The 13,397-nt window shown below is 47.6% G+C and overlaps 1 protein-coding gene across 8 annotated transcripts in view; it reads left to right on the forward strand.

Moving 5' to 3' along the window:
• The window catches only part of DOP1B (DOP1 leucine zipper like protein B), a 108,510-nt gene that overhangs the window by 53,932 nt on the left and 41,181 nt on the right, over positions 1-13,397 (forward strand). For all 8 annotated transcript variants that reach the window (XR_009351223.1, XM_059164686.1, XM_059164688.1 and 5 more), the window contains 4 exons: positions 1,374-1,476; positions 2,570-2,761; positions 5,058-5,742; positions 7,563-7,834. Coding sequence is in view for 7 of the 8 variants with exons in the window: in XM_059164686.1 (XP_059020669.1) it covers positions 1,374-1,476; positions 2,570-2,761; positions 5,058-5,742; positions 7,563-7,834 (1,252 nt within the window). In the remaining variant the exon portion in view is untranslated. The remainder of the gene's footprint in view (positions 1-1,373; positions 1,477-2,569; positions 2,762-5,057; positions 5,743-7,562; positions 7,835-13,397) is intronic.

A 13,397-nucleotide genomic window follows, 5' to 3' on the forward strand; every position in this document is an offset into this window, starting at 1 on the left:
AGGTACTCTGTGCCCCATAATTCTGGAGCTTCCTTATTTATTAATTCTAAGTCGAGAAAACCTTCTGCATTTTCTCGTTACATTGACCAGATACATCTGCACGCATGTTCCCGGAAGCTCATTTGTTTAAAGGGGTGGAGATCTGTGGTTCTGTGACTAGAGTGCATAGTTTTAAAATCATTAGTCTTAAATTCTTACTGAAATTTTTGTATCACTGGTCAGATAAAAGCATTAAGCTGCCATGAGCAGCTATTTGTCACCGTTCATCTGGTCAGTGGCTTGCACCACCTTGCCGTTGTGGACTGTGGTGCGCTCTGGGGAACCGCATGCTTCCCTGTCAGCCTATCCCAGGTCCCTCTTCTCACAGCGTGAGGAATAGTGTCATCTCTCAGACCCTGTCTTGCCCTGAGTCACACGGTTAGACTTCCTTGCTGCCACTGTTCTTTCCCTACCTGGCAACTCAATCGAAGTTTTCCTTGTTGTTTGCTGTGGGCTCTCCTCTGGCCTGAAAGCCTTCCAGGTATACTCACTAGCTCCTCAGGACACCCCAAAGAGAAGCAGACATTTGGATCACATAAGAAAGTCAGAGCCCAGGGACAAGAGGCCCATCGTGTGGCATTGCCCAGGAATTAGCAGCCAGCCGAGGCGGGAACCCAGGAATGCCTGACCTCCCAGCTGCTCCCCACTGTGCCCCTCTGTGTCCTCTAGAGCCAGGGCCTGGTGGGCGTTCAGGTCTGTGGCGAATCAGTTACCTGTAGCCGGACCCAGGGGCAGCAGCAAGGCCATGTTAAACTAAAGCTGGAGTATATTTTGGTCAGCCTGTTTCTGTTTCAGAATTACAAAGGTATGCTTTCTTTAAGAAAAAAAAAAAAAGAAGGAAAAGAAAAGAAAAATCAACTACAAAACATTTCAAATGTAAGAAAGAATAAGAAATAATGCCAGACACACACACACACCCATTACTGAAATTATACCCTTGGCCATTGTTTTTCAGATTTTTTTTTTTTTCAAGGAATAGAATGTTGCTACCCAGACTGCCCTTGGAACATGGTTTGGGGGGGCACCTGGCATTCCTCCTCTTGCTGGAGCTCCAGATCCGCTGGGTGTGGCATCCCACCTGGGCCTGGATCCACCCTCATCTGAACTGGTGACGATCAGGTCTGAGTGAACGTGTTTCAGAGACACGCAAATTCAAGGCACAGACTGACACTCCATGTCTGATAGTTTTAGGCACTAGAGCTTACTTACCAGAGTGACAGAGCTGCCTTTCATTATGTTTGAAATAGGGTAACTTGCTTGCACATCGTAAGAAATGCTTGAAGTTTTCAAAGGAAAAAAAATTGATTTGGTTTTCTTTCCTGTGACTTGTGTAGACCAGCGAAGCGGACTTTTCCTGTTGGGAAAAGCATCAGCCCTCCACCGACGGTGTCAGAACTCTGCACCCTCTTGGTGTTCCTCCTGGATGTTATCCCCTTGGTAAGGCCCATTGCTGAGAGGAGGCGGCTCTGTGCTTGCTGTTGTTCACCTTATCATTAGTGTCCTTGGCCTGATAAACCTCACCTTCCTGAAAAATGGGTACACGTAATGCACACTTGCAGTGTTTGTTTTGGCGTGGAAGATGTAGCTGAATGTAATCTCCTATGCCTTTTATGTCTTATTTAAAAGAGATTATAGGGGCGTCTGGGTGGCTCAGTGAGTTAAAACCTCTGCCTTCCGCTCAGGTCATGATCCCAGAATCCTGGGATCGAGTCCCGCATCGGGCTCTGCTCAGCAGGAAGCCTGCTTCCCCCTCTCTCTCTGCCTGCCTCTATGCCTACTTGTGATCTCTCTCTGTCAAATAAATAAATAAAATCTTTTTAAAAAAATAAAAAAGGTTATAACTTTGAGCCAGTTGTAAGTGGCCTAAGCCGAAGTTTTGTCCAGCAGAGATGACTTGGCTTCACCCTGAACCTCGGTTCTTCAGGAGTGGGATTAAAGGTATTTCTACATAAAACTGTGCCGTTGGCTAATTTTCTCAAAGGAAACTAATTTCCTTAATATAGAAATAAACCTGGCAATGATTTTCTGTTAAGAAAGGTAAAGACACTTGGGCACCTGGGTGACTAAGTTGGTTGAGCGTCTGACTTTGGCTCAGGTCACAATCTCAGGGCCCTGGGATGGAGCCCCACATCGGGCTTCCTGCTCAGTGGGAGTCTGCTTGTTCCTCTGCTCACCCCCCACCCCCGCTCACTCTCACTCTCTCTCTCATAAATAAATATAATCTTTTTAAAAAATGGACTTTCTGGGTGCCTGGGTGGCTCAGTGGGTTAAGCCGCTGCCTTCGGCTCAGGTCATGATCTCGGGGTCCTGGGATCGAGTCCCTCATCAGGCTCTCTGCTCAGCAGGGAGCCTGCTTCCCTCTCTCTCTCTCTCTGCCTGCCTCTCTGCCTACTTGTGATCTCTGTCTGTCAAATAAATAAATAAATAAAATCTTTAAAAAAAAAAAAAATGGACTTTCTAAGGCACCATTTTTTTTTTCTGACCAGAAATTGGAAACATGAGTAGTTATACTTACGTCTGTTTTCCACAGGAACTTTACTCTGAAGTGCAAACCCAGTACCTCCCTCAGATGCTGGGCTGCCTGGTGCAGCCTCTGGCTGAGGAGATGGAGGCGTTGAGCTTACCCGAGCTCACCCAAGCCTTGAAGACGTGTTTCAAAGTGCTCAGCAAGGTCCAGATGCCACCTTCCTACCTGGACATGGAGCCCACGAGTGGAAGCACGGTACAGCCCTGGGGAGCGGACATGGTTCTCTGGGCTTGGCTTACTTCCTGGGAGTGGGAAGTAATTAGGGTGGGCTAGGGTAGAAGTAAAGACCAGAGGATGTAAAGGTGTTACCTAAAATCTGCTTCTAGAATCCTCAGACGCTTCCCAGAAGCTTTTAGCGTGGAAGCTGACCACCCCCCTTCCGCTGATCACCCCCGCCACTCCCCGCTGCAGGTACTGGTTTGATTCCAGTACTGGTTTGTCCAGACCTTGCTGTGTGTGTGTGTGTGTGTGTGTGTGTATTTGTGTGGTGTTGGTGTCCTTTTAGACACATAAGTGAGATGCTCATTTACTTGGGCTGCAGTAACAAAGTACCACTGATCGAGGGACTTAAATGGGAGGCAGTTACTGCCTCCTGGTTCTGGAGGTCAGAAGTCTGAGGCCACTGTGTGGGCGGGGATGGTTTTCTCTGGGGCGGGATGGGGGGGTCGGCTCCGTCCTCTGTCCCTGCTTCTGGTGGTGCTGGCAGGTTCTGGGGTCTCCCTGCTGTGGACTCGGCATCCTGCTCTGTCTTCATTCCCTCCCTGTGTGCAGATTTCCTTTTTGTAAGGACATGGGTCATGTTGGATTGGGGCCCACGCTAATGAGCTCATTTTGACTTGACCATCTGCAAAGTGCCTGTTTCCAATAAGGTCACATTTCCAAGTACCGGGGGTAGGACTGATTCATCTTTTGAGGGGGACACAGTTCAACCCATAACATACAGTGTTCTCTGACTTGCTCTGGTTCTCAAACAGTATTTTGGGGACCTCATTCCATACCGGTTTATGTATAAGCTTCTTACTCTTGGGTGACTTCTGTGCGATAGTCTAGGTGTGGCTTTCCCATGGCTTCCGGGCTTCTCCTCTCAAGGGCAGTTAGGTGATTTCTGGCTTTTCACTGTTACAGGCAGCGCTGTGCTAAGCTTCCTTGCACAGCTGGCTCGTGGTTGCAGGTTTCTCTGAAGGGTCAGTCCTTCTCCGTGGGTTGCAGTCAAACCCATTTCCTTTCAAACTGGAGAGATATGTGCGCCTTCTAAATTGGCACAGATCTGGGGCGCCTGGGTGGCTCAGTGGGTTAAGCCGCTGCCTTCAGCTCGGGTCATGATCTCAGGGTCGTGGGATTGAGTCCCGCATTGGGCTCTCTGCTCAGCGGGGAGCCTGCTTCCCTCTCTCTCTCTCTGCCTGCCTCTCCGTCTACTTGTGATTTCTCTCTGTCAAATAAATAAATAAAATCTTTAAAAAAATAATAATAAAAAAAATAAATTGGCACAGATCCTGCCAAACGGTGCTCCCAGAAGACGGTAACCAGTCAGGAGCTGGGGGCCTGCAGTCTTTGGGTTATTTTTATTTTCTACTTTGTTTAAAGATTTGAAACCTCAGCCCTTGACACCCGTCCAGTGCAGCTGCGGGCTAGAGTGCAGGCTGACTGGGCGGCGGACACCCAGAAAGGGAGCTGCTCCCAGCACTCGGGGCTGGGGCCTGCACTGGGGTGTTTTAACTCCCTTTCCAGAGTTAGTCCTTTTTTGGTTTTTTTTTTTCCTAGCTGCAATAGCTAATAAAAAAGTCCCTTAAATGATTTCAGATACAAAGTTTAAGCATGTGTCTTCAAACATAATTATCGATGTTTCACAAAGCGTGGACTATTTCATTCTTCCTGTAGAGCACAGTGGTTTAAATGCTGGAATGTTTTAAATTTAATGGGATATTAATGACGTTAGCAGTGTAAGAGGAGAGGTTGACTGATTAAAGATCACAGTGTCATCCCTCGGAAAAAGTGATGGAGCGCGCGTATGCACGCACACACACACTCACACATTCCCCAGTAGGTCGGTGGAGGGGTACTTATATGTACATGAGTAAACACTTTATTCTGGCTTTCTGCTTTCATTTTATTTCTTCATGCCTTTATTTTGCCCTCAGCCTGACATCCTCATTCAGTTTTTTAATTTAAATATGCCAGAAACCCTTCTTAAAATAACATTTTTGAACCTTGATCCTAAATAAATAATACAAAGTGGGCTCAAAGCCCACTTTCCTGGAGAGTGTGGGGCCCAGCAGCCTCCTCTTTGGGCTTGCCCCCCCTTCTTTCCCCTGTTGTGCCTTCTTCATTGTATTATACACTTTTACACAGGGGTTCTCTTGGTGTAGAAAATTAGGATTTCAAAAAACTGGAAGTAACCTATTCATGATTTGCCCGATTCAGCTGGTATTTGAATCCCTTGGCCTTACGAGATGTGTACAATACAAATTTCCTTTTTTTTTTTCTCCCACAGAGTCCAGTAAAAGGTGAAAACTGTGAAGTGATTATAGACACAAAGGCAGTGATTCCGGCTGACGAAGATGCTTCGTTTCCTCCCCTGAAATCTGAAGACAGCGGGATCGGGCTCAGTGCCTCGTCACCAGAGCTCTCGGAGCACTTGAGGGTCCCCAGGGTTTCTCCGGAGAAAGACGATGTTTGGAAGAAGGGTGGGAGCATGCAGAGGACGTTCCTTTGCATCCAGGAGCTGATCGCCAACTTTGCGCACAAGAACATCTTCGGAGCACAGCCGGCAGGGTCCGGAGAAGAGAACAAGTGTGACGAGTCCGCGGCCCGGAGGGACAGGGACGGGCCACCGTGCTCAGCGGGCAGCGACTCCGACAGGAAGAACCCGTGGGACACAAAGCCCATCAGCGTGCCCCAGTTTAAACAGATGCTTTCAGACTTGTTCACAGTTCGAGGGTCTCCGTTTAAGACAAAAAGTGCAGAGCTGCCATCGCCTCCGCCCAGGAGCCCCGGCCAACAAAAGGAGGGGGACTGGGCTGTGGAGCAGGTGGTGGTTGACCTGGGGAGCTCACGGGAGGGCTGCAGGGAAGCCTTCGCGGCCGCCTGCCACCTGCTGCTGGACTGCGCCACCTTCCCCGTCTACCTGTCCGAGGAGGAGACGGAGCGGCTTTGCGAAGCACTCTTCCAGCTTCCCGGTGAGAGGGCTGCCCCCCTGGAGTCCGCCCTGAGGAGTCCCGTCACGTGGCCCACACCCTCTCTGCCATGTGTGTTTTTGTCGTTCGTGGTGTGTGCTTTTGACTTGCCTCTTAAAGATGGCAGATTGGTGAGGCTGGGACCGTATTTTTAAACTTGAGGAGTCCCGCAAAGCCTGTTAAGAGGCCTGGAAAGTAAAAGGTGCTTCATGATAAATAGTAAATAGACTAGTTCATGAGACCGGTCGTTAAAGATTTGTGTTTGTCTGCTAAGGTTACTTTAATGAAGTACCACTAAGTGTCTTAAACAACAAAAATGCATTGCCCCACAGTTCTGGAGGCAGAAGTCTGAGATCAGCCTACTGCCTGGGCTGTTCTGGAAGGTTCAGAAGGATGTGTTCTAGCCGCTCCCTAGCTTCTGGTAGTTCCTTTGCTCATGGCATCATAACTCCAGTCTTTTCATGGCTTCCCCTTGTGTATGTCTATACGTCCTGTGTTCAGTTGCCTTTTTATAAGGACACCAGTTATTTTGGATTGAGACCCACTCTAATATGACCTTGTTTGAACTCATTACATCCTCATCAACCCTGTTTCCAAATAAGGTCACATTCTGAGGTCCTGAAGTGACTTATAACTGCAACATAAGAATTTTGGGGAGTCAGGGGGACACAATTCACCCCATAACAGGCGGTGTCTTAGAAGCTCAGGCTGCTGTAACAGAAAACCATAGACTGAATGGCTTAAGGAACAGAAATTTCTTTCTCACAGTTCTGAAGGCTGGAAGTTTGAGATCAGGGTGCCAGCATTGTTTCTGATAAGAGCTCTCCCCTTGGTTGTAGATGGCCACCTTCTCACAGGGCGCTCACATCCTGGGGTCACGGGGGCATCTCACTGGCGTCTGTTCTTATGGGGGTGCTAATGCCGTCACAAGGGCCCCACCTCTGAATACCAGCACGTTAGGCATCGGGGCTTCAACATACGGATTTGGGGCAGACACAATTACAGTCTTTAGCAGGCAGTGAACTCTTAAAAGAAAAAAGAGAGGAAGGTGGAAAACAAGAAAGAAGTGATGAAGTTGGTAGGAACACAGGACCAAGCCGTCCCCTCTTGAAGTCCTCAGTTAATTTCCTCTGCAGTTTCCTCGGGAGTCATTAGCCACACATGACGCTATACTTGAGGATCGGCACTTAGAATTGAAGTCCACAGTTTATTTGGGGCCTCTTTTTTTTTTTTTTAAAACATCTTATTTATTCATTTGAGACAGGGACAGAGCATGAGCTGGGGGAGCGGCAGAGGGAGAAGCAGGCTCCCTGCTGAGCGGGGAGTCCCATGTGGGCTCAATCCCAGAACCCCGAGATCATGACCTGAGCTGAAGGCAGAGGCTTATCCATCTGAGCCCCCCAGACACCCCTGTTCTGGGCCTCTTTGATGCCATGTGTCCTGCCATCAGGCGAGCCTTAAAAAATGTTTTGAACTCGATACCCACAAATGTGGATTTACTACATGTAAATTTAAAAGCAACTTTTAACATGAGTTCCACTATATGTAAGTTCCTAAATAAATAAATAAAAGGCAGGCGCTCTGAGTCATCTCAAAGCCCTGAGACTGACATTTTCGGAAGTCGAATAACCTGACAAGCTTTTGAAAGCAGACTCAGGGTCCTTTGTCCTCTGGCCCCGAATGATTACTGATAATCATGGCACCACCAGAAGGTTACTGTCACACTGCTGGCCGCCTGACTTGTGGCTCTCAGAGGGTCTCCGAATCTGCACACAGCGAGCCATCATCACATGGTTCTATCTTTCTGACTGGCTTCCTTGCAGGGGCCGGCGATTGCAGCTTCCCGTCCTGGCTGAGGTCCCTCATGACCGTCAGCTGCTGTGTGACCGACTGCTTCCTCCAGAACGTGGCCATCTCCACCCTGCTGGAGGTGATCAACCATTCCCAGTCCCTAGCGCTTGTCATCGAAGACAAGATGAAACGTTACAAAAGCTCTGGACACAACCCGTTCTTCGGCAAGCTGCAGATGGTGACAGTCCCTCCCATTGCTCCAGGGATACTGAAAGTCATCGCAGAGAAGACCGACTTCTATCAGGTATCCCCCACTGGACGGAGGTGGGCAAGACCCTCTTCCCAGCCATCTGTTCAAAGCTGTCTGCGACGTGGTGGTCTCAGGGATATGGCGGCTCTGATGACAGCCCCAGAGAGCTGCTCGAGACCTGCGCCCGCCTTTTCTGTCCCTCTCTTTCAGGCTGCAGCACAGTTTCTGGCTCTGCTCAGTTTTAGGCTGACTAGACTTCATGTGTAAGGATGGTTAAGTTATATATAAATATATGGAAGAAGAGACTGTGCTCTAATTTATAAGGGTAAAGGCTTTGAAGCTAGTTCACCTCAAGGAAAGCTTAGTACTTGTCAAATTTAGAGAAGATTATTCCTGAAGATGGTGAGCGGGTCTTGCGTCCATCTTTGAGGGGACAAAGTAAAATCACTTAAAGCTATATATGATAGGGCTCGTTTAATTGCAAAAAAAAGCTAAAAGCAGTTGTGGTGAGCTCGTGAGAAAAAGTCAAGTTTCTTATAGAGACAGTGCCCACAGATGTCAAAGGTCAAGAGCGCAATCCAGCTGGGTCTCATGGGGTCTCATCTGGGGGCTCTAAGATCCTAAGACTGCTCCCTCTGCACCTCGCTTGGCCGAGGGGGTGTCCAGGGGTCACCTAACAACTTGGTTGCCACGTGACCTTCAGTCTGCCTCATGACCCTCAAGTTTCGTTTCTATAGCTAATGATGCTCATATACCTTTCCCACAAGCCTGAGCTAACAGGTTGGGGCTGTTAGTCTGTCAGTGAGGCACCCTTGGGTCAGCGCCTTCTGCTTCTTCAGCCCACGCAGCAGTGACAGGGGCCAAGGGGTAGGAGGTCATGTGGGGCAGATGGGGACGTGCCCACTCACTGGGACCTGCGGGGATGGGGCTGCAGACACCCTGGAAAGTTTTGGCACTTGGGAAGAGATATTTTATATAATTTATGGGTGAATGAGATGTAGAAACTCTACTGTCCCTTCAGGTTCTAACAGCCTGTGTGTTGAAAGCCTTTGAAATAGGCTGCCTTGGGGCACCTGGGTGGCTCAGTGGGTTAAACCTCTGCCTTCAGCTCAGGTCATGATCTCAGGGTCCTGGGATCCAGCCCCACATCGGGCTCTCTGCTCAGCAGGGAGCCTGCTTCCCCCTCTCTCTCTGCCTGCCTCTCTGCCTACTTGTGATCTCTGTCTGTCAAATAAATACATAAAATCTTAAAAAAGAAAGAAAGAAAGAAACAGGCTGCCTTTTTCTTGTTTGGGATGAGCTCTTCCCAAGCAGGTCACATAACTGGGGCCACCTCTCGGCTTTGTTTCTTATTGTTGTTGTTGCTGTTGTTAATAACAGCTGTAGTTAGATAAAATTTACTTACTATACAAGTCTCCCACTTGAAGTATACAATTCAGTGGTTTTTACTATAGTCGCAGAAGTGTGCCATTTTACTTGGTGTTTTCCCTATTTTTTGTTATCCTTCCTTTACAGTTTTCTTTTCCAGCAAATGGATATTTTTCTGTGTAATGTTTTAATTGCTCTAATAGTTTTTCTCAGTATATTTTTGGAGTTGTGTGTTTCTGCATGTTCTAGTAATAGTGCAGTGATGCCTGTGTGCCTTGCATTTTACACAAAATTTTTTTTAAGATTTTACTTATTTATTTGAGAGTGAGAGTGAATGAGAGACCACAGCAGGGGAAATGGCAGGCAGAGGGAAAGGGAGAAGCAGGCTCCCCACTGAGCAGGGAACCTGACACGGGGCTCAATTCTAGGACCCCAAGATCGTGACCTGAGCTGAAGGCAGACACTTAACTGATTGAGCCACCCAGGTGCCCTGCTCAGTCTTTTCAAAAAAATCATTTGACAGAAAGGAGATAGGCATTTAAGCTGTCTTTTTAGAGCTACACAATGACCTTGACTGGTGCTTTTTGTATGGATATGATTAACTATCTAGGGTCAGTTGCTTACACTTGGAAGAACTTCCTAAAGTGTTTGTTCTGATTTTTTTAAATTTAAATTCAGTTAATTAACATATAATGTGTTAAGAATTTCAGAGGTGGAATTTAGTGATACACAAACCCAGCAAACAGTACCCAGGGCTCATTTCATCAAGTGCGTCCTTCTGCCCGTCCCTCTCAACGCCCCCCACCCCAGAACTTCCTTCAGTGTTTCTTGTAAGACAGGTCTGCTAGCAACAAATTCACTCAGTGTTTGTTATCTGGAAATGCCTTTATTTCTCCTTTTATGGAAGATAGTTTTACTAGATACAATGTTCTTGGTTAGGTTTTTTCTGTTCTTTCGAAACTTAGAATATAAGAATAAATATACTTTAATCAGTCCCAGATATGCTTGAATATACAATATTTAAGTAAAGCAGCAGGTTTTTTGAGAGAGAGAGAGAGAGAGAGCATGTGTGCCTGGTGCACAGGGGTGAGGGTGGCCGGGAAGCAGAGGGAGAGAGAGAATCCTAAGCAGGCTCCAGCACAGAGCCCACCTCGGGGCTCCATCTCATAACCCTGAGATCATGACCTGAGCCGAAATCAGAGTCAGATGCTTAACTGAGTAAGCCACCCAGATGCCCCAACAGCACTTTTTCAATAATCCCGTAACAAATGCTCAATGTGAATGTTTGAACTCACATTGGGATTCACCATTTGGATACGTGACTCACTGTCTTGCCTCTGGCATTTCTATGAAAAGGCAGCTCTGGATCTTCTTAGGTTTCCCTTATACTGATGAGTGGTTTTCTTCTTGCTGCCCTCAAGATTTTCTCTTCATCTTTGTCTGTTAGCATCTCATTGTGATATGCCCATTCTGGATCGTGTGGAGTGTATCCTACTACGAATGCTTCAAGTGTTATGCCTGAGTTTTCGTGTCCGAGAGACCACCAAGGAGCCAAGCACCAATGCAATCACACGAGGGTTTATTTGACAAGCTTAAGCTTGGGCCCAAGTATACCCGGCACAGTGGGGTAGGGACTTGGACCCCGAGCCAGATTACAGTCAGAGTTTTTAAAGGCAGAGTAGGGGTGGACTTCGCAGTGGGTGAGGACAAAGGGGGTTATGGATGATGTAAGTCTCTAAGGAATTTTGGAAGTGAGGTCTCCAGGACCTTGAGGGGCTGACTGTTGTCTGGGAAAAGGTTATTCATTACCAATAATAAAAATCTTCTTGTGATACCCTTTAGATGTATATCAGTGGGTCATATGCTTGGGAATGATTGCTGACACTACCTTGGAGGTTTAGAGATAAAGTTTCACACTTCTATCAAGTGTCCTTGTTAGTGAGATTTGGGTTTAGAAGAAATTTAACTTTATTTACATTTCCTTCTACCTCAGCCTCCTTCAGTTTTATGGAGGGGAGGGTGATGTTAGGACTTGAGGAACTGAGTTATTTGCCTCTGGAAATTGTGCTGTTGATGGATAGCTTCTTTGTCGTAAATCTCTAGGTCATTTGTAAACCAAGGGAGACTCCTGTCTTGTAGGATTGTGATCTCTGCAAGTTAACTATTTGTTTTTCTTTTAGGACAGCCAGGGTTGGTTGAGGAATCTCACACATACCACCGAGGGGAGGGGGGCGGGTGGAGAGGGGGTGCAAGGTGCCAGCCTCCGCTTTGCCAAGATGGCTGTACTTATGTCAGGGCTAGACTCGAGGTAGGTACAGCCTTGTTTTTCTTGGCCTCCACACAAGCTTCTTGGATATGTAGGTTAATGTTTTTTTGTTGTTGTTTTATCAAATTTGGGGAGTTTTTGTCCGTTATTTCTGCACGTATTTTCCCTGCTCCTTTCTGTTTCTCCTCCCCCGGCACTCCCGTCCGTGGGTGTGCTGCTGCACTTCACGGTGGCCCACAGTCCTCTCAGGCCCTGTGCGTTTCTCTTCATTCTTTTTTCTCTCTGTCTTTCAGATTGCATCATTTCTGTCCATTTTCTTCACCGAGTCTTCTTTCCATCCATTCAGATGAGCCATGGAGCCCCCGAGGGGTGAAAGTTTCATTTCAGTTATTATACTTTTAGTTCCAGAATTTCCATATGGTTTTGTTGTTGTTGTTTTGGTTTTGGGGGGCTTTTTTTGTTTTTACCATTTTCCATCTCCATTCCTGGCCCTTGACTTGTGGATTCGGTCTGTACCTGGGCCACAGCCTCCCCCCGGTGGACCTGAGCTCCTGCCTCCCTCCTCTGTGCCGCTCCACACAGTGTGTTTCTGCATGTTCTGCATGTTCCGGTGATATCTGTGTGCCTCGCGTTTTACTCAGCCTTTTCTTTTTCTTTTTCTTTTTCTTTTTCTTTTTTTTTTTTTTTTTCAAGATTTTGACTAGAGCAAGCAAGAGAGAGAACAGGTAGGGAGAGCAGCAGAGGCAGAGGGAGAATCAGGCTCCCCACGGAGCAGGGAGCCCAGAGCAGGACTCTGTCCCAGGACCCTGAGATCATGACCTGAGCCGAAGGCAGACGCTTAACCTGACTGAGCCATTGTTGATATTGTCTGCTTGATGAGAAATTGTCATCATGCCTTCCTTTACTTTTTAAAATATGGTTTTCTTTAGTATTTGAGCACACATACAGTGGCTACTTTGAGGTCTTTGTTGAATAAATCTGACCCCTGTTTGCTCTCACAGATACCTTCTACTGCTCACTTTTTTCCCTTGTGCGAGTGTCGGATTTTCCGGTTCCTTTGTATGTCTTACTGTTTCTGTTGAAGACTGGACATTTTTTTTTTTAAGATTTTATTTATTTATTTGTCAGAGAGAGTGAGCACAGGCAGACAGAGTGGCAGGCAGAGGCAAAGGGAGAAGCAGCTCCCTGCTGAATAAGGAGCCCGATGTGGGACTCCATCCCAGGACACTGGGATCATGACCTGAGCCAAAGGCAGCGGCTTAACCCACTGAGCCACCCAGGCATCTGGAAGACTGGACATTTGAGATAGTGTATCATAGCAGCTTTACTGTATTCTGACCCCCCCCCCATCTTACTTTGCCCTCGTCTGTTGTTCACTGTTTGGTGACTTGCCTAGACTGGTGAGTCCGTCTCCCCCGCCGTGTGAGTCCTTTGGCGCTGCTCCCTGGAGGGATGTGCAGTCCCCTGCGTTGAGGGCAGTCTTAGCAGTCACTGACTGTCTCTTTCCCTGCTCTCTCTGTGAGACTGTCTCTGTCACCATCACACACAGCCGTTAGGCCCCACGAACTGCTGGCTGGCTGCCTGCTCTCGTGTTTTCAGCAATGCCCACACAGTCTGATCGTTTTTGGAGGCCAGACTGTGAGTTGTTTTGTTTACCCACGAGGGTTCTTCCTGGCTCTCTCTCGTCCCAGTTACTTCCGGTAAACAAGCTGGCCTCTGGTTTAACATGTTGCTGTTGTGGGGCTACTGGGCTTGTGGTAATTACTTACTACAGAATTCCACTGTTCTTGAGAGCACTCCTAGGTTTGAATTTCCTCACGCTTTCCTTGAGGGAGCTCTCTGGGTCGTGGCCATTGCTCAAGAAGAGCTGGGAACTGAGACCGTTACCTGTTTTCTCTTGGAGGGAGGTCTCCCAACAGGAGCGGTGGCCCTAGTTGTCTGAGCTTGCTTCTTGGAGCACATCACATCCCCACACAAGCAGGC

Source organism: Mustela lutreola, chromosome 2 (genome assembly GCF_030435805.1).
Source record: "Mustela lutreola isolate mMusLut2 chromosome 2, mMusLut2.pri, whole genome shotgun sequence".
NCBI lineage: Eukaryota > Metazoa > Chordata > Mammalia > Carnivora > Mustelidae > Mustela > Mustela lutreola.